General features: G+C 27.9%; 9 protein-coding genes across 10 annotated transcripts; 8 read left to right on the top strand and 1 right to left on the bottom strand.

Annotated features, from left to right (window-relative positions):
- Positions 1 to 145: 145 nt before the first annotated feature.
- On the top strand, positions 146 to 1,815 carry LOC145745481 (dynein light chain Tctex-type 5-B-like). The gene is made up of 4 exons (XM_082563569.1): positions 146 to 319; positions 495 to 663; positions 964 to 1,180; positions 1,246 to 1,815. Exons 2-4 carry the CDS (start codon positions 536 to 538, stop codon positions 1,447 to 1,449), a joined length of 549 nt encoding a protein of 182 aa, XP_082419695.1. The 5' UTR covers positions 146 to 319; positions 495 to 535; the 3' UTR covers positions 1,450 to 1,815.
- Positions 1,816 to 2,108: 293 nt separating this feature from the next.
- Positions 2,109 to 3,293, bottom strand: LOC145746051 (uncharacterized). The gene is made up of 3 exons (XM_082564230.1): positions 3,227 to 3,293; positions 2,772 to 2,928; positions 2,109 to 2,229 (listed from the first exon to the last, which is right to left on the bottom strand). The coding sequence occupies exons 1-3, from the start codon at positions 3,279 to 3,281 to the stop codon at positions 2,109 to 2,111; spliced, it is 333 nt and encodes a 110-aa protein (XP_082420356.1). The 5' UTR covers positions 3,282 to 3,293.
- Positions 3,294 to 4,195: 902 nt separating this feature from the next.
- Positions 4,196 to 7,894, top strand: LOC145746339 (AP-1 complex subunit mu-1-like). The gene is made up of 12 exons (XM_082564601.1): positions 4,196 to 4,356; positions 4,433 to 4,516; positions 4,681 to 4,821; positions 4,984 to 5,114; positions 5,315 to 5,423; positions 5,557 to 5,719; positions 5,797 to 5,939; positions 6,056 to 6,127; positions 6,261 to 6,419; positions 6,856 to 6,981; positions 7,142 to 7,217; positions 7,325 to 7,894. The coding sequence occupies exons 1-12, from the start codon at positions 4,315 to 4,317 to the stop codon at positions 7,345 to 7,347; spliced, it is 1,269 nt and encodes a 422-aa protein (XP_082420727.1). The 5' UTR covers positions 4,196 to 4,314; the 3' UTR covers positions 7,348 to 7,894.
- An 896-nt stretch (positions 7,895 to 8,790) lies between these two features.
- Positions 8,791 to 9,099, top strand: LOC145746083 (uncharacterized). Its single transcript, XM_082564270.1, has one exon. The coding sequence runs from the start codon at positions 8,866 to 8,868 to the stop codon at positions 9,097 to 9,099; it is 234 nt and encodes a 77-aa protein (XP_082420396.1). The 5' UTR covers positions 8,791 to 8,865.
- A 305-nt stretch (positions 9,100 to 9,404) lies between these two features.
- On the top strand, positions 9,405 to 12,203 carry LOC145745596 (N-acetyl-D-glucosamine kinase-like). Its single transcript, XM_082563714.1, has 9 exons — positions 9,405 to 9,513; positions 9,934 to 10,018; positions 10,162 to 10,254; positions 10,429 to 10,570; positions 10,894 to 11,117; positions 11,193 to 11,283; positions 11,408 to 11,499; positions 11,608 to 11,686; positions 11,773 to 12,203. Exons 1-9 carry the CDS (start codon positions 9,488 to 9,490, stop codon positions 11,949 to 11,951), a joined length of 1,011 nt encoding a protein of 336 aa, XP_082419840.1. The 5' UTR covers positions 9,405 to 9,487; the 3' UTR covers positions 11,952 to 12,203.
- Positions 12,204 to 12,835: 632 nt separating this feature from the next.
- Positions 12,836 to 15,011, top strand: LOC145744864 (iduronate 2-sulfatase-like). Its single transcript, XM_082562825.1, has one exon. The coding sequence runs from the start codon at positions 12,868 to 12,870 to the stop codon at positions 14,599 to 14,601; it is 1,734 nt and encodes a 577-aa protein (XP_082418951.1). The 5' UTR covers positions 12,836 to 12,867; the 3' UTR covers positions 14,602 to 15,011.
- On the top strand, positions 15,011 to 18,408 carry LOC145744865 (CAP-Gly domain-containing linker protein 4-like). The gene is made up of 12 exons (XM_082562826.1): positions 15,011 to 15,137; positions 15,221 to 15,376; positions 15,439 to 15,529; positions 15,671 to 15,930; positions 16,126 to 16,241; positions 16,337 to 16,464; positions 16,587 to 16,701; positions 16,875 to 16,963; positions 17,034 to 17,147; positions 17,498 to 17,798; positions 17,932 to 17,994; positions 18,113 to 18,408. Exons 1-12 carry the CDS (start codon positions 15,045 to 15,047, stop codon positions 18,309 to 18,311), a joined length of 1,725 nt encoding a protein of 574 aa, XP_082418952.1. The 5' UTR covers positions 15,011 to 15,044; the 3' UTR covers positions 18,312 to 18,408.
- Positions 18,409 to 18,872: 464 nt separating this feature from the next.
- LOC145744866 (failed axon connections homolog) lies at positions 18,873 to 22,548 on the top strand. 2 transcript variants are annotated; one of them, XM_082562828.1, is made up of 9 exons: positions 18,873 to 19,018; positions 19,398 to 19,524; positions 19,768 to 19,964; positions 20,197 to 20,332; positions 20,454 to 20,535; positions 20,729 to 20,944; positions 21,461 to 21,568; positions 21,729 to 21,844; positions 21,961 to 22,548. In XM_082562828.1, exons 1-9 carry the CDS (start codon positions 19,008 to 19,010, stop codon positions 21,988 to 21,990), a joined length of 1,023 nt encoding a protein of 340 aa, XP_082418954.1. In that variant the 5' UTR covers positions 18,873 to 19,007; the 3' UTR covers positions 21,991 to 22,548. The 2 variants fall into 2 exon arrangements, with proteins under 2 accessions (XP_082418954.1, XP_082418953.1); XM_082562827.1 differs by having other exon boundaries at positions 21,726 to 21,844.
- A 473-nt stretch (positions 22,549 to 23,021) lies between these two features.
- LOC145745754 (uncharacterized) lies at positions 23,022 to 23,928 on the top strand. The gene has a single exon (XM_082563910.1). It carries the CDS (start codon positions 23,126 to 23,128, stop codon positions 23,612 to 23,614), a length of 489 nt encoding a protein of 162 aa, XP_082420036.1. The 5' UTR covers positions 23,022 to 23,125; the 3' UTR covers positions 23,615 to 23,928.
- Positions 23,929 to 24,070: the final 142 nt, after the last annotated feature.

Below are 24,070 nucleotides of genomic sequence, written 5' to 3'. Positions count from 1 at the left end.
TCGCCGACCAATATTATGTCGTCATAAACGACCAACGTTCCATCGCGCGATGTCGTGTTTCCGTGGAAACTAAACGCTTCGGCGATCACATATTTGTGTTGTCACAAAATATTTCTAACGATTCGTTGAAGTGTGCTTTGTTGAAAGGTTTAAGAACTGTTGAAATCGTTTTCTTTGGGTGACGTATATACAGTAAAAGTAATGAGCTATTAAATTCCACTTCTTAGTAACTGGTTATAGTATGGTAGGCTTGTAAACAAGATATTATGTTGTGAATTTTTCGTCGATTCATTGCTCTGTAGCCAGTCTGCCACTGCCAGTATGTAACTTTGTTTTATAGGCCAAATAAACTAAGAGTAAAATTTGTTAACACATGACGCCATAAGTTATTTGTTATAAATTCGCGAGTGTTTAATTTTTTTAAATATTCACTTATATATATTTATATATTTAAAAGAAAATAATTTTTATTATATATACATATTTTGCTATAGAACTAATCTTTATTACAATAAAGATTAACTAATAGTTAAAAATGGCTGAGCCCAGAGTTCATGATATAGCTCAAGCAAAGGCTGCCAAATTGTTAAAGAAACGAACTCCAAGTGTTTCTTCTGCGATAAGTGTCGGAACTGAACATAGAAAAAAACGAGGTTATGCTGCGTAAGTCTTTCTTCAAATTTTCGTGTTCATTTGTTTTAAAAATCTTGTAATTTTTTATTTTTACATTGAAAAATTTTGTAAACTTATAGCTCCAAAGTTTGATTCTTACTGATTGCATGTGAATATATTTTTAAATCTAATAACTTATATGTGTATAAAGTTTAATAAAAATAATAAGAGCTATTTAATTCATAAAATAACAGTTATATACTATATATATTTTTGCTGATTTAAAATTTTTTAAGTAAATTAATTTAGATTGTAAAAAATAAATTTGTATTATTTTTATATATTTTATAGCTCAGTTAGTACAGTATCATACATGGATCATCCCCATGATGATGATATGATGATGAGACAAGCAAATAATTATGAGAACACTTATCGTATGGAACCAACACTTAGGTTCCCAACCGGCCACATTGATTCTATACTGCACGAGTCTCTAAGCAGCCATCTTCATGATAAAAAATATGAACCTGAGTTGTGCCGAAAAATGACAAAAGTGATCTCAGATGTGAGTTTTTAATATCTTCTTTTTAAAAAAGATATTTAAATTATTAACAATTTGCTGAATTTTAGGATGTAAAATCAAGGGTTAAAGAAATGAATATTCCACGGTACAAAATTATTTGTCTTATTTACATTGGTCAACTGAACAACCAAGGTCTTAGGATTGGAAGCAGATGTTTATGGAATGCAAAATTTGATACATTTTCATCGTGTAAGTACAGCAATAGTTCAATATTTGCAGTAGCTAGTGTCTATGGGGTTTACTTTGAATAAAAACTGTTTTTTTATTGTTTTTTTTTTGTTTACAGTTGTTTTAAACTGTAATTTTTAGAATTAAAAATACCCTTTTCTTAGTGCCAATTTGTAAAAAAAAATATTGCAAAAATTAGTACAAAAATGATAATGTTATGTATAACTGAAATATTTTATGAATTTTTTATTTTTAAAAACTTTTTCTTTTACAATGTTTTAAATTAAGTTTATGTTTAAATTTATAATTTTGAGGCTAAGTGCAAACTAATGGCAATCTTGCAATTTTAAATATGGGCATTTTATTGCAATTATTTTATCTTTAAATAGAATCATGTTTTGATATTTTTTAGTTTTTAGTCTTAGATTTTTTTTTAAATTTTATTAATATTTTTCATATAATTGTAGCAATTTTTTTATTTTAATTCTAACTTTTTAGACTGCTTTTCTCTTTGTATATTATTTGTTTGCATTTCTTTTTAAACAACAATTATGAAAAAAATATTTTGAGAACATTAAAATGGTTAAAATGTAAAAAGCACAAAAAATATGATTAACCAAAAAAAATATGTCATACCCCTATAATAGTGTACAGTTAAAATAAATAATAAAATTAGAAGCTGAAGCCCAATTATAAAAGAGGCTAACTATAAAAACAAATAATAAAAAAATAAGCAACATGATTATAAGGCTTCTGATATAGAATTGTAACTATTTGATTTTACTAAAACGGCTCCATTTTCATTTAGGGAACTTAAGCTATCTGAACTATCACTTGAATTTAACCTTTGACGTTCTTCGTTTCTGAAAAAAATAATACCAAATTAAATGTATTATCTTTAACATATATGAACACTATGCTTTTATATAAAAAAAAACACAAAACATGACTATCTGAGGCCTGTTTCGAATTTTTTTGTAGCGCTCTTAAGTAATTGCGTTATAAGCAAAACGAACTTTTTGAGCCTATGTGCGGCAATGTGGTTAAGCGATCATGGCATCGAACTTCAGGCCAAAAGGTTGCGGGTTCGAGCCGCACCGATGTCAAACTATTCGCCGTTGGGCGGCATCCACGTATAGCTTACACACGTCACAACTGCACACCCTTCCCCCAATAAAAAAGATGAAAAAAAACTTTTTCGAGCCCTAAACCATTCGGCAGATTAATAATCGAGCAACATTCACAATAATATGTTTAACTCTCCAAGGCAACTTTAAGACTGGGTCGAGGTAACAAACGTAACTTAATGTCCAGACCGTGCGAAGTCGTTTTTTTCACTTCGAAGAAAAAAATATACAAAAAATCGTAATTTTGTATAGTTTACATCATTAACTTTATAACAAACTTTATCGGTATGTCGCGTGGAAAATAAAACTGATCTTCGGCTTCGATTTGGCAAGAAATCCACCCAACAAAAAATAAAAGTGCGAACAAGCTGTCAATCAAACCGAGATATAGTAAAGTATCATTGTAGTTATTCAACCCAGCAACACCAATAATACCTAAAAAAATAATAGGAAAGGTTGTAAAAAGGATTTGTTAAATAATAGATGTTAATTTATTAAAATTTCTTTGAGTTATATGTGAGTAAATTTTATATGCAACGTAAGCTAAGTGCGTACAGGATATTGAATATTAAACCTCTTTGCTATCAGAATAATATAACCTACCAGTTTTTATAAAACATTGTTTATCTTTTTATAATAACACTTAAACGTTTTTCTCAAAATTTAATTTCTTTTTTATTTACTACTTAAATTTTTTGTTTTTAAGATTTGGTAAATTATTTTACAATCTTACCTGGTATTAATAACGCAATTGCCATAGCAGTAAACACAATAGCTATAATTCCCATCCATTTACATCTGTTATAGCGTTTTATTGATTTAAACAACATTTTATTTTCCCCCTAAACCCACCCTATTATATTTACTTATATTTTCTTGGTATAAATATGTGAAGCTAATATTTTACCTATACGTAAAATAATATAAACCAAGGTAGGGTCAAATTACATTTCCTTATTTCTAATTTCTACATTTTCTAATACATTGTAAGTAAACTAGAAAAATTAAATATATTCAGTTTTATATATGCTATATTTGCTATTAAAACGAATTATAAAATGTTTATCACTAATGTTGAAATCGAGTCACAATCTAGTTCTCTTTTATTACAAATATAACTAACGTTAAAACAAACCTTCTCATTATATTACTGGGCTTGGACATATTTTATCTTGTTTACTCACTATTAAATATTAACTTTATGAATTTATGTTTTTGAATGAAATGTAGCTTATTCTCTATACTGGTTAAAGTGTGTAAAAGGGCATGCGAATATTTTACCTTAAGGGGATAGGTTTTTGATATTTTTATCTGATAAGGATGTGCAGTTTGGGGCGTGCTATCCGTAAACGCCTGGGCCAAGGGCGAATAGTGTGGCGTTAGTGCGGCTCGAACCCGAAACCTTTTGGCTTGTGGTTCAACGCCATAACCGCTTTACCACACTACCGGACAAAACTTAGGATATCTTTTTTTTGATTTGATTTAGAGTTAAGACGTCACTTAATGACGTCACTTTCTAAATAAAAGAAGAACAAATAAAAATTCTAAAAGTTAAATTTTTATATAAATTTTGTATTTTATTAAAATAAATTGTATTAAGAAACATATATAAATTTTTTAAATAAATTGTTGTTTTAAATATTATTTTTTTATTCTGGAAACACCGGAAGTTATAGTTTATCCTCAATAGTTGTAACGTTTTGCTACTATCTGTGATGTTGGCGATTTGTATGTGGATATTACAAGTTTAAACCTAGGATAGAAAAATAAAGCAGATTTTAGTCAACAAACTAAACTACATTTAAATATAAAACATTAAATATGGTGGCTTCTGCCATATTTGTGCTGGACCTTAAGGGAAAGGTAAGTTTAAATGTTTTAATAAATAAAATTTGCGAATTTTGGTAAATGTGAAATTATACTCAATAATTTTTTTTAGGTTTTAATATCTCGAAATTATCGAGGAGATATTCCAATGAACGCAATTGACACTTTTCCCAAGTTACTTATGGAACAAGAAGAGGTAATTTAGCTTATTTTATTTAAACGATAATATATAAGTTAAAAGAAATTGAAAAAAATGTGAATGTTCTAAACGGTCTAACCGTCTAATGTTAAAATTAATTTTTTTGGACAAAAAACATTTTTATTAAATAGTTTAATTAAAAAAAAAAAACATTTTTTTAGGAAGGTACATTAACTCCAATTATACAACATGGTGATGTTACTTACATATTTGTTCAATTCACTAACTTATACATGGTAGCTACCACTAATAAGAATGCTAATGTTATGATGATCACTTCATTTATGCACAAACTCTGTCAGGTAAATATTAATTGTTTTTTCTTTAAATTAATTATATAATTTATCTTTGGAATGTTTTGCAATTTTTTGAAGTATTAGTTTTAAATCCAGTTTGGTAGAAAAAAAAAATTGGATTTTTGTTATTAGCTTTAGTTTTAAAAAAAAACCTTAATCCTTTTCTAGATTTTTTCCCACTACTTTAAAGAGTTGGAAGAGGAAAGTATAAAAGATAATTTTGTGATTGTTTATGAATTATTTGATGAAGTTATGGACTTTGGATATCCACAATTTAGTGATCCTAAAATATTACAGGAGTAAGATTTGGTTTTTGTTTTTTAAAGTATATGTATAAGTTTTTAAAATATTTTGCTTTCAGTAAATTAATGTAAAAAATTTTAACATTGCTATTATCATGTAATTATATAAACACAATCGATTTATAAATATTATCATTTATATTAATCTTTGTATTAATTAATTTTTTCACATTTTGTATTAATTAATTTTATCTTAGATACATTACCCAAGAAAGCCATAAACTTGAAATCCAAGTTCGGCCTCCTTCCACTGTAACCAATGCTGTTTCATGGAGGTCAGAAGGTCTAAAATACAGGAAAAACGAGGTAATGTAATGGTTACATACTCTAATAACGATTTTGTTTAGATATAACATGTGTTACAAATAAGTTGCATTTTAATATATATAAATCAAATCAATGCCACTGTACAAATTAACTTTGTTTTACTTGTTAATAGGTATTCCTTGATGTGATTGAATCAGTTAACTTACTAGTTAGTTCAACTGGTAATGTGCTTAGATCAGAGATAGTTGGTAGTGTAAAGATGAGAGTTTTTCTATCTGGAATGCCTGAGTTACGATTGGGATTAAACGACAAGGTTTTGTTTCAAAATACTGGAAGTAAGTAAATTGTCATTTTTTCCTTAGTTTTAATCTACTAAAAAAATTGTATTCATTTTTTAAAACTTTTTTTCCAGGAGGAAAAAGCAAAGCAGTTGAGATGGAAGATGTAAAGTTTCATCAATGTGTTCGACTTTCTCGCTTCGAGAATGATCGAACAATCTCTTTTATTCCACCAGATGGCGAGTTTGAGCTTATGTCATACAGACTCAACACTCATGTGAGTTTTTGGATTACTTTATAAATGTTTTGTTCAAATTTTTTCTTTTAAAATTAAATTTTTGCCATATTGTTTTTTAAAGTTAAAGTTCTATTTTGCCTTTATATTGTATTCAGGTAAAACCGCTAATTTGGATTGAATCTGTAATTGAAAGACATTCCCACAGTAGAGTTGAAATTATGGTCAAGGTAAACTATATTTTGTATTGTTTAAATTAATCTCCTCTATTCAAAAAATACCTAAATCAACTATTTTCTTACAATTTAAATCTCTTTTATTTTAAAATATATCCAGAGCTTTGACTTTTAGTTTACTTTTAAGGCGAAAAGTCAGTTTAAACGAAGATCAACAGCCAACAATGTTGAGATCCAAGTGCCTGTACCCAATGATGCAGATTCACCCAAGTTTAAAACATCAGTGGGTAGTGTTAAGTGGGTTCCAGAAACTTCTAACCTAGTGTGGACCATCAAGTCATTTCCTGTAAGTGTTTTTATAACTTTATAATATTTATCCTTAATGTAATGGGTCCTACTTCTGGTCTAAGGTTATTTTTATGACCCTGGGGTGTTATTTTATTTTTTAGGTAAGTTGTGCACATTTTTTTTAGTTTTACTTGCTGTAAATTTTCACTATACTGGATATAACGTTTGGATTTATTAAAACTAGGCAATAGTCTGTCCTGCTGTCAGAATTTTAATTACCTTAATATGGTCAGCCTTTAACTAATATTTACCAGCGATAATTTACTTGGCAACACAAGCTGCAGTTTTATTTTTTTTGCAAGGCTATAAATTGGACATATTGTCCACTACGGTTTATTATGTAAGATTTTATCATTTAATATTAATACAATATTTTATTTTTTATTTAGAGTTATTTTATTTTTATTTCTGAAATTTAATTTTACTTTACACAGGGTGGAAAAGAATATTTGATGCGAGCTCATTTTGGGCTTCCAAGTGTGGAGAGTGATGAATTGGAGGGAAAGCCCCCAATCAGTGTCAAGTTTGAAATTCCCTATTTTACAACCTCAGGAATACAAGTTTGTGTTTATTTGCAATATATGATATTTTACTTTTTAGCCTTTTCAAAATAGCTTTTTATGCAAATTTATTTTTTTTTTTATAATTTGGGAAATATATAATTTTTTAAAAATTTATTAACCTTTTCCGGCCAACTTTTGACTTTTAAAGTTGATTTAGGTGCGTTACCTTAAAATTATTGAGAAAAGTGGTTACCAGGCTTTACCTTGGGTTAGGTATATTACTCAAAATGGAGGTAAATATTAAAAATATTTAAAACTTATTTAAAATTTACGTTTATTTTTTTTATATGTTACCATTTTATTTTTTATATGCTGTTTAATTTTGGTTCCACTTTTTTAGACTATCAGCTGAGAACAAACTAAAAAAAACAATCATAATTTTACTTGAAGAGATGTGAATATAAAAATTAGGATTTTGTTTATTTTATAAAGTTCCAATTTAATTTGGAAAATTATGTCTTTTCCATTTTTGTGTACGCCAACTTAACACTTTTTATTTTTACAATTTATACAATATGCTATATATCTTATTGCACTGAACTTTTTAGTTGGGTTTTGAATTTAAAATACTGTTTTAAAAACACTATTTAATTAAAATTTAGCAAATTTAATGCATTAAAAAAAATAGTTAGTTAACAATATACTAGCTAGCTGTATGTCTAAAATATTGATTGGTTTTGTAGTAATATTTTTTAATGCATATTTCAATATATATAGCGTGCAATAGACTTGTTGCTTATTTTTTGGATTAATTTTCAACTAATTGAATTTTTTAGAGGTTTTTTACACAAAAGACTTTAATTTTTTAGTAGTTTACCAATGTTGTTTTAGTGGCCATTGTCCAAATCTCCTTTTGTGGTAAAGTGCTTCAACACTTTTTTACTTTGACGTAACCAAACTTTTACTCATTCATTCTTAAAAGCCATGAAGTGTAAATAAGTATGCACTTTAAAGCCACGCCAGGGCCAGATTTTTACACCAAGAGAATTTATGTAGCTAAAAAGCTAAACAACTATTGGTAAATAATATCTAACCGCAATTTCGCAATAAATATTTTGGCGATTATGGTCTAAGGTCGTAAAACAAGGCTGAGTCAATATTTGGAAAGAAAGTTGTACACTAACCAAACAACCAAATATTTTCACTTTTTGTCTTCGTATTTATTATTTTAACCAACAAAGACAATGTCGTGAACGGTGTTGGTCATAAAAGGTCTTTAAGTTAAGCTTAGCCTTAATTTGGACATTAAATTTTAGTGGTAAGGCATAAGATTACGTTTTTATTATCCTAGGTTTAAATATGTAAAAAGTTTAAGACATTTTAGATAATATTATATTCCCGATTTATTCAACTTAATGTTATTTGAACATATATTTTTACTGTGTTGGATTGTAATAGACATTGATGGTGCTTAGGTTTTGATTGTCACTTTCGTGGTTTTGAAAATAACTTTGGAAAAAATATTAAACAACAAGAGCAATACATTTGGTAAAATGTTAAGTTTATACGTGATCATAAAAAACAGCTAAAATAGAACAAAATTTGTGTCTTAATACAGGATAATACCTCTAAAGAAATGTCAACTTAAACGTTTTTGAAAGTATTACAGAAAGGATTGTTAAAACAACAAATTTTCTGGATATAAGGGATTATTTTTATCATAAAATTATTGTACAGTAGCCATAAATAACTCTTTAGAAATTTAGGTTTTGGCGTCGCTGGATGTAATATATTTAATATATAACAATTTAATGTAAATTAAAAGGACCTAACAAAATAATATTAGTCATTTTTTGCAGTTTGTAATACATATCTTACATTTTTTGTTTTATACCATTTTAAAAACTTTGAAGCGCACAATTAATGTAAAATCCAAGTAAAATGTCGGTTCCAAACGGATTTAAAATTTTTCTTCAAAAAATGATTCCAGCTGTTCCATCCAATAACACGATAGAAGCAGACCATGTAATTCGACGTAGTGTGGCCCTGTTACACATGTGCTACCGCCACGTCCCAAATGGAAGTGACTTGTTGGATCAAAAACTTAAAGAACGAGTCGGGGAAAATTGGAAGGAGAATTATGAGAAACGAAATAACGAAATTGTGCGAATCTGATGGTTATGATTCTTTTAATACAATATTCACTGTTTTTTAGTACAATATTCACAATTTTTTTATCTATTATATTATGCTTACGTACATTTGTTACTGTGATGTAAATAAAATGCAGCTATTTTACTATTGATTTTTTGATTTGTTTTTAATTTTTTTATATCAAGTTAAGATTATAATAGTTTAATATAAAAAGTGAGTTGTAATTTGCATCGTTAACAGTTTAAAATATTGGGTTACCGTTTTAATATTTATTGTAAGTTTTAAGAATAAATTTGGCAACATTATAAATGGGTTTTGTTGATTTACGCATCAGTAAACAAACAACGTGTAGTTCTTACTCAAAAGTTTTGAAGGTTTAAATATTCCCTAAGTCTGAAAGTTAGCTAAAATGGCTTTTTATGGAGGAATTGAAGGGTATGTATTAACTAAAATATTTTACAAAGTTAATGCTTTTAACTAATTTTGTTAAATCATGATTGTTTGTAATTATTAGCATAAAATGCAAACTCAAATATAGTTTTATATAACTTTTCGCTTTAATTTTATTATATATAGTTTCCCTTATAAAAAGTCATTTTTATTTGTTTGTATGTTTTATTATTTTTAATGTGAAAAGGTCATGTTTAGGTACAAAACACAAAGGGTGGTTACCCCAGTCTAAAATTGCCTTTGGGTGTTTAATATATTCCTAATTATAATTAATCTTTTTTGCCTTAGTAGTAGTTTATTGTTGTAACTCTCTAATCAAAGGTGCTACAGCAAGGAAGCAGTGGAATTTAAATTTGGGACCTCCTGTGTAATGAGTTCAAGTAATTTGTTTTTGTATTATTGCAGGGGTGGAACACACTCAGCAGCAATAATTATTGATGAACATGGAACGGTTGTTGCCCAAGTTGAGGGCCCTGCAACCAATGTCTGGGTAGGTACTTTTGCTTGTTGGTAAGGACTTTTTATTATTGGTAAGGACTTATTTTGTCTTTTTCATCATATAAATAATTCAAATATAAGTCTAATTGACTTATATTAACAATATTGATTACTCGATGTATTTTTTATTTAAAGCAAATTGGAGTAACTGAAGTTGGAAAAAGAATAAGTGAAATGATCAAAGAAGCTAAAACAATTGTTGGGATTAAAACTCCATTAAAAACATTAGTGAATAAACATTAAATAATCATAGTTATTTAATAATATAAATTTGAATTATTTGTTAGATTAGTTATATGATCATGTAAAAAATAAATGTTTTTTATTTTTTTTCCTAAAGTTGCTGAACCTTTTTTATTTGAATTAAAACTTAATATTTTAAAATAGTATTTAAAATTTAAGGGAATGAGTTTAAGTGGGGCTGAACAAAAGGAAATAAATAACAAAATTACATCAGATTTAAGAGATAATCATCCAGATACAAGCTTAAATCAAAGCATATCTTCCGACACTTATGGATCAATTGCTACAGCTTGTAAAAATGGTAGGTAGCAGTAAATGTTGTTAATGATTAATAACATTTTTATTGCTTCAGATAACGTTATTGAAAAGTGAGTAAATGATTGTAAAAATAAATATAATTGGCTAAATATTGACTGATGTGGTTTTAATTTTATATTGCGTCTTTTAGATAAAGCCAGTTCAAAAACACTAAAAAACAGTTATTATATAACATGTGTAAACCCTTTTTTGTAAGTTATACAAAAATTGTAAATTCCAACACTAAATTATTTTTATTAATCTTTTTTACAATTTAAAATTTTTACAAATAAAATTTGTAAAAAATTTGCCTTTTAAACTTTTTAGGGGGCATAGTTTTAATATCTGGAACAGGAACAAACTGTCAACTTATAAACCCTGATGGGTCAACAGCAAGATGTGGGGGTTGGGGACATATGTTAGGGGACCATGGTTCAGCTTACTGGACAGTCCATAATGCAATCTTAAAAGTGTACATGCATGAAGATAATTTCGAAAAATCTGAATTTGATGTTGAGTTTGTAAAAAAGGCAATCCTCAAATATTTTAAGGTAAGCGTTTTTTTAATAGTTAAAATACAATTTTTATTAGTGTACTTATTTAAAAAAGAACTTTTTAATTTTTAGATAGAAAATAGAGATCAGTTACTGGATAGTTTCTACAGCAACTTTCAAAAAAATTTCATTGCTGGATTTTGCAAAGTTTTAGCAGTTGAAGGTAAATCAATTTAATTGTTTGTAGTTAAATTAATTAAATTTAGGATATCCACTGATTTGTGTTTATGGTCTGTATAAATTTATAATATGTTTGCATTCAAAGTAATTTGTTAATTTTTTTCTAGGTAAAAACGACCCATTATGCCAACATGTATTTAAAGAAACAGGAAGTGCTTTGGCAAAACATGTTCTTGCTGTATTACCAAAAGTAGATAAGGTATAAAAAAAAAGAAAAAAAATCTTAATATTTTTATAGAAATATTGGACATAAAACACATTAACATTAACCCAAAAATTGTTTTATAAAGATTCTTTTTATTTTTAGTCAATGTTGAATGGTAAAAATGGACTCGAAATCGTTTGTGTTGGATCGGTTTTTAAAAGTTGGCCGTTACTTAAAGAAGGTAAAGAAAATAAATGACAAGTTAAAAAAAATAATTAAAAAAAAAATGTTTTCTTTGTTTTTATTTTGTTTTTATTTCTTTTAAAGGTTTCACTTCTACACTTGCAAAGGCGAAGGGCGTAATAAAATCATACACCCTACTTGAATTAACTGGCTGTAGTGCCATTGGGGCAGCTATCCTAGGTGCAAAAGAACAAAACATAAATCTTGAAATCGATCTTTCGAAAAACTATGAGGTTCTTTACAGAGGAGAAATTAAAGATTAAATAATTGATTGCAATATGTAGCACTTTTATTTTTTAATCGCACTTGCATTTAATTATTAGTTCATTTTTTCATTTGTTATTTAAATTAACCAGTACAACTTGTCTCTTTCAAACTTGTACCAAATTTTTATTATATAATTATTCAGTGTAATTGCCTTGTATATTTTATTATATTTATTTTTTAATTTTTAAATTATTCAGTGTACATGCCTGGTAACCATTCATATACATATATAATCGAAATAGACTTCAATGCCATATTATGTTTTTGTAATATATATTCTAACCCTAAGTTTAACAAATGTAAAGAGGATAAAAAATATAGTAAGTCAAGATCAGTCATGCATACCTCACCCTACGTTAGTGACGTCAGAAGTAAATAAAGTTACGTTATATAAGGCAAAATTTGTATCTAAAATACATACCAAAACACGTTCAGTTAAGAATTAATGAGTGTTTTTTCTGTTTCAAAGCAAGATAAACAACATTTTTGTAATAAATTTGCAGATTAGGAATTGATATAAAAATTCCAATTAAACCAAATGCCTGCAACGTGGTAAAAGTGGTCAATACACTTCCTACACTCCATAAGCTCCTGGGTCCAGTGACGTCATGCTGTAGCGTCCTTAAGTAAGGCGCTACAAACGATGCGAAATCCTACTAAGCCAGCACCTAATCAGCAGCTCAATTAATATTATCAGGCAATTATAATCTATAAAATTCCAAACTGCCACAGGGAACTCGAGACTGGGTTGGGGTAACTGATGTTACTCTATGTTTAGGTCGCTCATTCGACTTTCCCACTTTGAGGATAAAGATATATATAAAAAATTGAACCAAATACCTTCAAAATTGATTTTAATATATATTTGCTGTTTTAAGGTTTTCATACTGTTTGTATTTATACAGCCTAACCATGAAGTGGTTTTTGTGTTTTTTATTTTTTCTTACCATAAAACAAAATGTTGTGACTGCTGATCAGAACCCAAATGTTCTTTTTCTGATAGTGGATGATTTAAGACCAGCTCTGGGATGCTACGATTACCCAAAAGTTTTATCGCCCAATATCGACCAGTTAGCATCATCTAGTGTCCGATTCAACAATGCTCACGTCCAACAGACAGTCTGCGGGCCTAGCCGGACATCATTTCTAACTAGCAGACGGCCTGATTCAACTAGGCTTTATGATTTTGGGTTTTACTGGCGAGACCATGCTGGGAATTTCACCTCGCTACCCCAACACTTCAAGGATAATGGATATTTTACTTACAGCATTGGTAAGGTATTTCATCCTGGTATATGTTCAAATTATAATGATGATTATCCACTATCTTGGTCTCAGCCTGTTTATCATGCATCCACCCAGAAATATAAGATGAGTAAAGTATGCCCTGGTCCTGATGGACAGAAACAAATGAATCTATTGTGTGCAGTTGATGTTGAAACCCAACCTGAAAAAACTCTTCCAGATATACAAAGCTCAGATCATGCTGTTGAGATGTTAAAAACGTTTAAACAAAATCTTACTCAACCTTTTTTTCTAGCAGTAGGTTTTCATAAACCTCATATTCCTTATAAATTTCCAAAAAAATATCTTGATCTTTATCCCCTTGATGAAATTGATCTTGCTCCTAACCCTTTCATACCTCCAGAACTTCCAGATGTTGCATATTCCCCATGGATGCGACTACGCATCCGTGATGATTTTAAACCCCTTAATGTCAGTTTTCCCTTTGGACCAATACCCATCGATTTCCAAAGAAAAATACGACAACATTATTATTCATCAGTGTCTTATACTGATAGTATGATCGGTAAAGTTTTAAATGAACTTGAGCAATCAGGATTTGCCGATAACACGATTATTGCCTTTATGGGAGATCATGGCTGGAGCTTGGGTGAACATGGAGATTGGTGTAAATATGAGAATTTCGAAGTTGTAACCAGGGTACCATTGCTTGTCCATGTGCCAGGTCTGACTGATCATAATCAATTAAAACAGCATAAGTTCAAGTTCCAAAATGTCTTCGAAAGATTTAAAAATCGTGAATTGTATTCAACAAATCAAGGACCTACCGCCGATGCCTTGGTTGAAGCGGTTGATGTTTTCCCAACTTTGTCTGAACTGAGTGGAATAAAAATCCCACCTATGTGCCCTGTGAGCTCGTTTAAAACTGATTTTTGCACAGAAGGTTTAAGCTTTGCTTCTGTTGTCAAACAATCTGCAGATAATTTTAGGAACAGAAAAATTAAATTTTCTCCAAATGAAAATGATGATACTAGCACAAAAGCTGATGATAGTAATATAGATTGGAAAAAGGCTGTGTTTAGTCAATACCCAAGACCTTCTGATTACCCACAGACAAACAGTGATTTACCCAACTTAGCAGATATTAAAATAATGGGATACACAATGAGAACACATCACCATAGATATACAGAGTGGGTTCAATTTGACCCGACGACCTTTGAAGCAGATTTTACCCAAGTTCACGCACAGGAATTGTATTTAAGAGATTCAGACCCACTTGAAATTTACAATGTTGCTAATTATGTGCAATACAAGGATTTGGTTGAAGAATTATCATTGAAACTAAAACAGGGCTGGAGGTATGCATTGCCTTCTGAGTTGGAAAATATTTCTCCTTAAAGCAGAATCACATCTATTGCAATACATCATGCCATACTGACAACTGATCTTATATACAATAGCCTCTGCCATTTTCTGTAACTTTCTAATAATGTGTAATTTAACTGATACAGTTTATCATAAATATAATGCCATCTTGTTAATTTATATGCATTTAAATGTTATTCAAGCCTTTATCTTTTATTAGTATTTTATTTACCGTGTTGTTTATTACTACTTTTGTGTATAATTTACAGTTTTAAATTAACAATTTTATGTACTTTTTTTAATTACAAAATCATATACCAGTTTTATAGTTTTTGGCTTTAGAGATTAATTTTTTTTTTAAATTGTTCTTAATTTTGATATTATTGTGTTTTAAATTTATATAGTTTTAACATGACATATAATTACTGTTATTTATCATCTAGGTATATTAAAATAGTAAATGTTACATAAACAAAATGGAAGATGATTTGATTAAGGATAAATATATCGAAGAATTATCTTCTTTAAGAATTTATCAAACTGTTGAATTACCTTTACCATATGGGATTGTAAGTTTAATTAAAATCTAGCCCGAAATTTTAATTTCTTTTTTTAATACGATAAATAAAACCGAGCAAAATTTTAAATTTAGGATGAAAAGGAAAATGAAATTATTTTTCTGGACCCAACGATAGGCGAAGGAAAGAGAATAATATCAGACAAAAATACAACAATTTCTCAATTATTTTCCTTGTTGAGACAATTTGTATCACCAGTATGCAATAATATTTCAATCATTATAGATGAGGTAAAAATTTTTAAATGACTTACTTTGAAAAGAAATTAATAGCTCTTGTATATTATTTGTAGATGTTAAAAAGGGGAGTAAACCCAAATGATTTTGATGCTTGTACTGGAATGAATTTGTTGCATTTTGCTATAAGAGCAGCTTCAGTTTCTGGTAATAAGAACAAATAAAATGTAAAAATTTGGTTCTGTTTAGTAAAAATTATTTTTAATGGCAAATTGTTAATTTTTAAATATAAAAAGTAATTCAAATAGGTTGTTGTTATTCAATAGTAAACAATGTTTTAATTTACAGAAAAAGCTGGCTTAGCTGCAGTAAAAAAGTTATTACACAACGGTGCAAACCCCAATATCAGATCGCTATACACACACATGAATGCTTTACATTTTGCTTCGTATTTTGATGTGCCAGCTGTAGCACTATTACTATTAAAAGACAACGCATCATGGTCACCGGTTATCATCGACAGTTTGTGCCAGGGTTTTAACTTTGGAACTAGTCTGCATATTTGTGCTACAGCTTTAAGTTGCAAAACTGCTGAAATTTTAATACAAGTAAATCCTTTTTGTTTAAATTAAATAGGTATGTATAACTTGTAGAAATGCACTAAGTTTTTTAGGTATCCAAAAAGTAAAAACTATCATATAGTTTTATTAATAAACATAAACTTAGGCTTTAATTATAAATGTTTTTAATATTTTAATTATGATTTTTTGTTAAAATGAATTTAAACAATAATTTTTTTACAGCGTGGAGCTTCTTATATTTTTAAAGATGATGAAAGTAAAACTCCTGAGGAAAGAATTCCAACTGAGTTATTAAATGAGGTTGAAAGTTTGAAGGCAACCCATATGCAAGATTTATTGTAAGTTTAATTTAGAAATATTTGTAAACAATTACCAATTGATTACGAAATGTTTAAGTTTTTAGTTTTTGATTAACTTTTTATTTGTATTTTAGAAGAAAATATTTGGATTCTCCCAGATCAATATCTTTAAATAAAACTCACAACTTCAAAATTGGGTCAGTTGTAACATTTACTCTTGATCGAGCACGAGAAAAAGGCAGTTCAAACGAGACCATGTCAGGTAAATATTTATAATGAATTAGCAATGTTTTAATAAAAAGGAAATTGTTTTTAAATTATTTTTAAACATTAGAGTTTTGTGAATTATGGTTTTATTAAGAAGTGATTTTTTTACTTTTCAAGGAACATTAAAATATATTGGAAGTCTTCCCTCAACATCTGTGGAATGGGCAGGAATTGAACTGGAGACCTCTGATGGTAAAAATGATGGATCAATTGGTTCTCAGCGATATTTTCAGTAAGTTGTTTGGATGTTCTTATAAATTTGTTGATAGTTTATTGTATTGCTATAAAATTTTTCTTATTAATTTTATTGAAATGTACCTACAATTTTTTGTGTGAAATCTTTTAAAGAATTTAATTTTGTTTTGGTTTTAATTTACTGAAAGATTTTCCTTGTGTGTGTTTTAGATGTAAAAAAGATCATGGTATTTTTGTTCCACTTTCAAGACTTATACAAAATAAAACAAAAGCAAAAGAAGAAAGAAAAAAAATAAAAGGTGTAAATAAATAAATATATATGCCACTTTAAATTTCAGTTTTTTATAAACGAAAATTTCATTTAATTAGAAAGAAAACAAAGGAAAGTAATTGACTGTAATTTTAAAGTTGGAGATAAAGTAAATGTTGCTGGAACCAAAACAGGAATTATTCGTTTTATTGGAACAACTAAATTTGCAACTGGTAATTTATTACTTTATGATTTAAAAATTGTGCCACAAATTGTATTTTGTATGTATGCCATCATTAAAGCTTTTATGATCTATATTTAAATATATTTTATAGTTTGCAATATTTGTTTTTTATATAACATCATGTGATTTTTATGTTTGTTGTCATGTGATATTAATATTTTTCCCAATAACCTTTAGGTATTTCCCCAGTAACCTTTAAGTTTAAGTAATACACCCTACCTAAAGGTATGCCATAAAATTGTCTTTTTTAAGAAAAAAAAGATGATATTAGGCTGTATTTAAAATATTATAGAAAGTGTAAAATGTTACCCTAAATTTTTAATTTTTTTCCCTTTCAAGGAACTTGGTGTGGTGTTGAACTAAATGATGAGGGGCCAGCTAGAAATGATGGAAATGTGGCAGGGGTTCGTTATTTTACTTGCTCTGTGCTTAAGGGGGTTTTTGCTCCCCCCTCTAAACTTAGACTGTGCAATGATACCACTTTTAACAAAATAACCTCTGTACCTGACTTGACCACGCAATGTCGGAGGTCACACTCTGTTGAAAGTTTACATGTTGATGTTGAACACTTGGGGGCCAAATCAGCTCCCTGCACACCATCAGCTGTCAGAAAATCAAGAAGCCGGGAAAAAGATAAAAAGTAAATTTTTTCTTTCGTTAATTTTTGCAAACAATTTAACATGCCACGTTTATCAATTATTTCTGTCATCAAACAGAACTTAATTATTTTAACTGTAATTTTCATATTATTAAAATTTTATTTCTTAATTTAGAGTTTTTCTGCAGCCTGGTTTAAAGGTCGCAATACAGGAATCAAACAGTTTAGCAACTGTAAGGTAAAAATAGATCTAATTGAAGTTTTTTCTTGATTTTTATTGTTGATTGTATTTATTTTGTTTGTATATTTATATTGGCAAAAAGTTCTTATAAAACTTTTACACTTTGTTTCTATAGATTTGTTGGTGAGACAAGTTTTTCCCATGGGGTTTGGGTGGGAATTGAACTCAAGGACCCAACTGGAAGAAATGACGGGTCTGTTAAGGGTAAAAGATACTTTACTTGCCCCCCTAAACATGGGGTTATGCTAAGACCCACAAGAGTGACCTACAAAGGGGTTAGGGGTGATCTTATGTTGCCAAAAAATTTATTGTAAAATTTTAGATTTTTTGTAGTTTCTATTTTTATATTAAAAAATCATGAAAAAACATTATATTGTTTGTAGTTTTTTGCGTGTTTTTTAAAGTACAAGTTGGTAAGATTTTAATATTTAAATCTGATGGAACTGCTACATAAAATTTAAAAGGAAAAAAAATGCTTTAAAACTTAAAAAAAAAGCATGAGAGCAGTGGGGATCGAACACACGAATTATTTAAAATTTAAGGCCAGTTTTAAACAAATAACATAACTATATAGTACCCCGCACTTATTTAAACTGTTAATTAAACCTTACATTAATTTTAAAGTTGATTACAGTAAAGGACAAATACATAAAATCAAATTTTGCCCGCCATTTTTTTACATCGTTTTACGAGAGAGAGAGAGAGAAAAAAAAGCAACAAACTAAGTAGAGAAAAAAGCAACAAATTAAGCAAAATTCTTCGCTGATTTGTAATCGTTGTTTATTCTAACACGTGAAACTTGAAAATGATGTAATTTTACTTTTAAAGGGCGTGGTAAAAAAACTTTAAAGTTCTGTTATGTTTTAGACTATTTTGCAAGTAAAGTGTAAGTTAATATGTTTAGTTAGCATAAATTTGGTTAATATTTATTTATTTTAAAGTTTTTTTTGCAGTTTTTTGTTAAAAACGTTTACTTGTTTTTAAGTTATTGCAAAAACTGAATCGAAGCCATGCCGTCAACGTGAGTAATTCTGTTATAATTTTTGTGTTGAATACAATTTTTTGTTATAAAATATCTTTTCATCTAAAATAGTGGGACAATTGCATTGTAAATAATTTTTATGGTTTTTTTACACCTATAAACAAATACAAAAATCAGTATTTGATAGCAAATGACTATAAGTTTTTGTTAAAAATGCTTTAAACATGACTTTGAATCTAATTTCTATTAGTTTAATGTTAGTGCATGGCAATATAAAATGTTGTCAAGATATGCAACAAAAAATGTGTGGATATAGCTATTATATGCATTAAAATCAAGACTACTTAAGGTTTTGGGGTACAGAAAAGACTTCATAAGAAAAACTTGTTATTCTTAAAACTTTTAATTTCAATTTTAGATCAGAAACCCAGGAAAATGACATACCTGAAGTTCTTCACACGGGACCAAGTCGCATTTCTCCCTCGCTTTCATCTTTTGTTGTTAAGTTAGAAACTTACTTTAGGATGGCAGGCATTAAATACAAGGTTTTTTAAAATAAAATTATCCTAATATGATATAAATAATTGGTTGCTTTATTTATAATATTTTTTTAAAATTGTGGTAAATCTTTTTTTAAATTTTATAAATTGTTGTCTGACAATTCATAACCAAGGTTTTTAATTAAAATCAGAACCAAATTTAGTGGTGTTCTGTATTACTAAGAATTAATTTCTACTTGCGTATCAATTCCAGAAATTAATGTAACTTGATTATTAATCATTTTTTAGTCGGTCGCAACATCAAAAGTTTCCAAAAAAGGAAAAATTCCTTTTGTTGAGTACAAAGGCAAGGAAATTACTGACACAGCATTTATTATCGAATACTTCAACGAGGAGAGAAATATTAATCTTTCTGAGCATTTGAGCCCTGCTGAGAAGGCAATTTCACTTGCGTTTCAGCGACTATGCGAAGAAAATTTATATTGGTGAGTAATACCAATGCAAAATATTTTATCAAAACAAAATTTTCTTTAAAATAAAACTATAAATGTTTTTTTTTTTTATATTAAAAAAAGGTTTTATTATCTATTTATTTCAATAATAAGTATGCCTACCTAATTTATATAAAAAATAAAGTAAAAACCATTACAGTAAGTAGCCAAATTATTTTTTGCCAAAACCCAAAATAAAAACAAAATTTTGTTATGTTATATACAGGGTTATGGTAAACTATAGATGGATTGTAAACCCAGATAACATTGCTAAGAACCAACCATTGAGTCCATTTCTAAAGAAAATATTGCCTATGTATGCTGCTCTAAGACTTAGACCCAAAGTCAAGGCAATGTTGCATGTAAGTTAAATTTTGAGTCCCTAATATGAAAAATATTCGCTTTGTATTGTTGCGGTATAAATAGCATTTACTTAATGGATTTCTTGAACAAGTAAGTACAGTGATACTTTTTATATATTAGGGCCATGGTATGGGTAGACATTGCCTGGAAGAAATAAATCACATTGCTGAGAAAGATTTGATTGCTTTGTCTGATTTCTTAGGTTAGTAATTAGTAAACATTTGTTTAACAATGTAAGAGTAACAGTATTATTATTAATTCTTCACATGTAATAAAAGGAAAATTTCTTACCTCAAAAGAAAAAAAAAAAAATGTCTCAAAAGAAAAAATGTTTGTTTTTTGAATCTTTATAAGTTCTTTAAAAATTAAATTAAATTTTTTTTTGTTTTATTTAGGAGACAAAGAGTTTTTTATGGGTTCGCAGCCCAGCGAGGTGGATGCTGCTGTGTTTGGGGTGGTTAGCTTGTTGGTGGAAACATGTGAAGGGTCACATCAGCACAAACTTATTCATGAAAAGCTGACAAATTTGGTTGCCTACTCGCAGAGAATGAAGCAAAAATATTGGCCAGATTGGGACGAATGTTGTTACCAGGAAAAAAAACCTGAACCAGGTAAAAAAATATTGTTAAAATTTGTAGTCATATTTTATAAAAATTAAATTAATTGGGAATTTAAAAAATAAATTTGCATGTTTAAAAAAAATAAGTAAAACTTGTTTAGATAGGTGTTAATAGTAGCAATTAATAAAATCTTTAAAATATTGTTTTAAGTTGATTCCATTTGTTATTTTACTTTATAATTTATTGTTATTACCAAGAAATTCTTTTAATATCAACACTATTTGACTAAATATGACATAAATATTGTGAGGTATCATGTTATTAATCCAACTGATATTATCAGTTTAAATACTGCATATTAAAACAAAAATTCTGTAAAGTGTAAAATTAATTTTACATGTTTTTAAATTTCAAAATTAAATTATTTATAAGTACTTTTCTTATCTGAAGTCGATTACAAAGCTAAAAATATAAACAATATAATTTTTAAATGCTTAGATGTATATATGGAATGTTGAATTTTTTTTTATATATGTTTATACAATATTGATTATCAAACTTTTTCAGTTGCTGCTAAAGAGAAGGAGGGAGAAAAAAAGAAAGAAGAGAAAGTGGAAGAGAATGAAGGAGAGAAAAAAGAGGAAACTGAACAGGAAGAACAACAAACCAAAACTGGTGGGAATTAAATCGATTAAATATGTTAAAACATAACCTCATTTTTATTTATTATTAGAATGCATTTTGTTAATTAATTTTAGTAATTTTTTATGCCCAATGTTTATTTTGAAATTTAAAATAAAAATTTTCAAAAGTTTTTTTTTATTATTTTAAGAAGAACCAGCAAAAGAAGGTGAAGCACCAGCAACCAGTGAAACACCAGACAATGATGCTCAGGAACCAGATATAGCTCCAAAAGAACCAGATGCCAGTGGTGATGCCCAGGAACAAAAGGTAGTTTGATTTTTATTAAAAATGTTTAAAATTGTTTGTTAAAGTAAGTGTAAAAAAAACGAAAATAAATTTGACAGTTTAATTTTCATAATAAAAAAATTTGTAATAAATTTTAGACTGGAGAAACCCAGCAAGAAGCGTCATAAGTTATTTAACTTTGCGATACCTAGTTTCAAACAGTGTTCAAGTCATACTTCATTTAATTTTCCTTTGTCTTAACAATGCAGTCTATATTCATACAATTCATTTTTTCTATGTAAATTTACACTTTTGCTTTAATATTATAACAATGTTCAATATATATATTGCTGCTTTTTTATGTAACCTTAACTTATACAAGTCATGTAAAATTGTAAATTTAATAATATTAGTAATGTTTGCTTACCTAGTTGATTAACTGTAATATTGGTAATTTTTGTTTTGTCTTTATGCCAAGGGTAATTTGTTTATATAAGTTCAAGGTTTCTTCATTTCTTTCAAGTTTAACGTTTTTTCTAACAAGTGTCATGCATAATCTTATTCAACGTACAATTTTTTTCTTTTTTTTGCAGTTTACAACATTATTGTACCAAATACCTTAAACATCATATTAGATATAAATCTAAATATGTTACAATTACTATGTATTCAGTGGTTGGTGTATTATTTAGTGAATATCGACGTAAATTGAAATAAAATGTTGTAGCAATAAATTTATTAGTTGCTTTGAAGTGTGAACATTTAACCTGCCCAAAATTTTTAAGTATTTTAGGCAGTTTAAATATTTAAAATTTTTGCCTATAATTTAACCTGTAAATTGTTTTTTAGCTTGAGAAAAATTATGACCGTTTATAACACATTATTAACGAATCAGGTAAAATTGATTCAAGCACAATATATTAATAAGCAAAGTTTTTTAACTACTGCTGACTACATACTATCTTGCAATTCGGTTTAATAACTTTAAGTTGTAAAAAACGATTTTTGAAACTAAAATTGTAGCCAAATCAATGTAAAAAATACGATAACAATTTTGACAAAAACCTTATAGATTTAAAAGTTTTAATTTTGTAGTTTAGTTTATTATTTTATTGGGGATAAACTTTGACAAAAAAATACCTTTGTTTTGATTCAGTTGAACAATTTCACGCTAATATAAAACCAAAAGATTTTTCCAGGAAAGTCCCATTCGCACAACAGCATGTTACTGTAAGGATGTGTTGTTCGGTTGTTTACTAAATTAGTTTCATTCATAATGGAATAAACACTGGATACATAGACTTAAAATACAAAATTTAAAATATGGGTTATAGTCAAAGTAAAGCCAGAGTTATAGAAGACACCGAAAGTCGTACAAAAGCAGTTAATACCGAATTTACGCCGATTTCACAAATTCCTTACCACGTTTCTTATTTGAATAATTTAAGCAGAAAAGAACTAATTAAGGATAATTTAAGAAGATCTGAAGAAGTGCAGTGGTTAAAACAAAGATATCAGGAATTGTTGGAAATTGGTGAAAATGAAATGAAGCAAAAAGAAGACAAATTAAATGCGGAATTGGAATATGAAAGAATCAAAAATGAAACACTTTCTCAGGTATTGATCAATGAAATCAATAAAACATCAAATATGACTACAATGGAAGTATTTCAAAATCAGCATGACCCAGTTTGTGAAAATTTTCATCAGTTGTTGGTAAAATGTTACAACAATAACCCAGAAAGTATTTTAAAATGCTCTGCAATTTTAAAAAAGTTTCAGAAATGTATTTCTGATTATAAAAAGGAATAAGATGTCATTTACGGTATTCATCATGTTTATAAATGTTTTTTAAATGAACTAATCAAAATGCAATACAAGTATTAATTTTTTTTTATTTTAAGTTTTACTGGTCATACTGAATTTCTGTATGCAATTTATTAAATTTAATTGTAGCTTATAACTCCATTGAAGTGTTTTTTTATTTAATCTTAGTTTGTCAAATGTAATTAATTTAATTTTTAATGTAGCAACACTCTTTTTTAGATAATTTAAGCCATATTAAAAGTCATATAAAAGCATATTAAAATGTATTTTAAATACCTTGTTCTTTCAAGTCAGTATAAACATCCAAATATGATTTTAATTTTTTTTGTACTTTGTTTTTTAATTTATGCAATCTATGTGAAAGTGTTATGCAAGTTATGTTATAATTAACTTATTACTATTTTTATTTAATGTTTATTTTATTTAATTTATTTTTAAAAT

Source organism: Corella eumyota, chromosome 3 (assembly GCF_963082875.1).
Source record: "Corella eumyota chromosome 3, kaCorEumy4.1, whole genome shotgun sequence".
Classification (NCBI taxonomy): domain Eukaryota; kingdom Metazoa; phylum Chordata; class Ascidiacea; order Phlebobranchia; family Corellidae; genus Corella; species Corella eumyota.
This window is presented reverse-complemented; position numbering and strand designations above follow the sequence as displayed.

What these genes read in the sequence shown, in the direction of transcription:
- LOC145745481 (XM_082563569.1), top strand. Translation starts at nt 536, where the DNA reads ATGGCTGAGCCCAGAGTTCATGATATAGCTCAAGCAAAGGCTGCCAAA. An exon ending in AAAAAACGAGGTTATGCTGC is followed by an intron (nt 664 to 963) that starts GTAAGTCTTTCT and finishes TATATTTTATAG; the next exon opens with CTCAGTTAGTACAGTATCAT. An exon ending in TGACAAAAGTGATCTCAGAT is followed by an intron (nt 1,181 to 1,245) that starts GTGAGTTTTTAA and finishes GCTGAATTTTAG; the next exon opens with GATGTAAAATCAAGGGTTAA.
- LOC145746051 (XM_082564230.1), bottom strand. Translation starts at nt 3,281, where the DNA reads ATGGGAATTATAGCTATTGTGTTTACTGCTATGGCAATTGCGTTATTA. An exon ending in AATTGCGTTATTAATACCAG is followed by an intron (nt 2,929 to 3,226) that starts GTAAGATTGTAA and finishes TTATTTTTTTAG; the next exon opens with GTATTATTGGTGTTGCTGGG. An exon ending in CCACGCGACATACCGATAAA is followed by an intron (nt 2,230 to 2,771) that starts GTTTGTTATAAA and finishes TATTTTTTTCAG; the next exon opens with AAACGAAGAACGTCAAAGGT.
- LOC145746339 (XM_082564601.1), top strand. Translation starts at nt 4,315, where the DNA reads ATGGTGGCTTCTGCCATATTTGTGCTGGACCTTAAGGGAAAG. An exon ending in TGCTGGACCTTAAGGGAAAG is followed by an intron (nt 4,357 to 4,432) that starts GTAAGTTTAAAT and finishes AATTTTTTTTAG; the next exon opens with GTTTTAATATCTCGAAATTA. An exon ending in TTACAACCTCAGGAATACAA is followed by an intron (nt 6,982 to 7,141) that starts GTTTGTGTTTAT and finishes AAGTTGATTTAG; the next exon opens with GTGCGTTACCTTAAAATTAT.
- LOC145746083 (XM_082564270.1), top strand. Translation starts at nt 8,866, where the DNA reads ATGTCGGTTCCAAACGGATTTAAAATTTTTCTTCAAAAAATGATTCCA.
- LOC145745596 (XM_082563714.1), top strand. Translation starts at nt 9,488, where the DNA reads ATGGCTTTTTATGGAGGAATTGAAGG. An exon ending in CAATCCTCAAATATTTTAAG is followed by an intron (nt 11,118 to 11,192) that starts GTAAGCGTTTTT and finishes TTTAATTTTTAG; the next exon opens with ATAGAAAATAGAGATCAGTT. An exon ending in TTGGCCGTTACTTAAAGAAG is followed by an intron (nt 11,687 to 11,772) that starts GTAAAGAAAATA and finishes TTTCTTTTAAAG; the next exon opens with GTTTCACTTCTACACTTGCA.
- LOC145744864 (XM_082562825.1), top strand. Translation starts at nt 12,868, where the DNA reads ATGAAGTGGTTTTTGTGTTTTTTATTTTTTCTTACCATAAAACAAAAT.
- LOC145744865 (XM_082562826.1), top strand. Translation starts at nt 15,045, where the DNA reads ATGGAAGATGATTTGATTAAGGATAAATATATCGAAGAATTATCTTCT. An exon ending in TACCTTTACCATATGGGATT is followed by an intron (nt 15,138 to 15,220) that starts GTAAGTTTAATT and finishes TTTTAAATTTAG; the next exon opens with GATGAAAAGGAAAATGAAAT. An exon ending in TTCAAACGAGACCATGTCAG is followed by an intron (nt 16,465 to 16,586) that starts GTAAATATTTAT and finishes TTACTTTTCAAG; the next exon opens with GAACATTAAAATATATTGGA.
- LOC145744866 (XM_082562827.1), top strand. An exon ending in TGGCAGGCATTAAATACAAG is followed by an intron (nt 19,525 to 19,767) that starts GTTTTTTAAAAT and finishes ATCATTTTTTAG; the next exon opens with TCGGTCGCAACATCAAAAGT. An exon ending in TGCGAAGAAAATTTATATTG is followed by an intron (nt 19,965 to 20,196) that starts GTGAGTAATACC and finishes TGTTATATACAG; the next exon opens with GGTTATGGTAAACTATAGAT.
- LOC145745754 (XM_082563910.1), top strand. Translation starts at nt 23,126, where the DNA reads ATGGGTTATAGTCAAAGTAAAGCCAGAGTTATAGAAGACACCGAAAGT.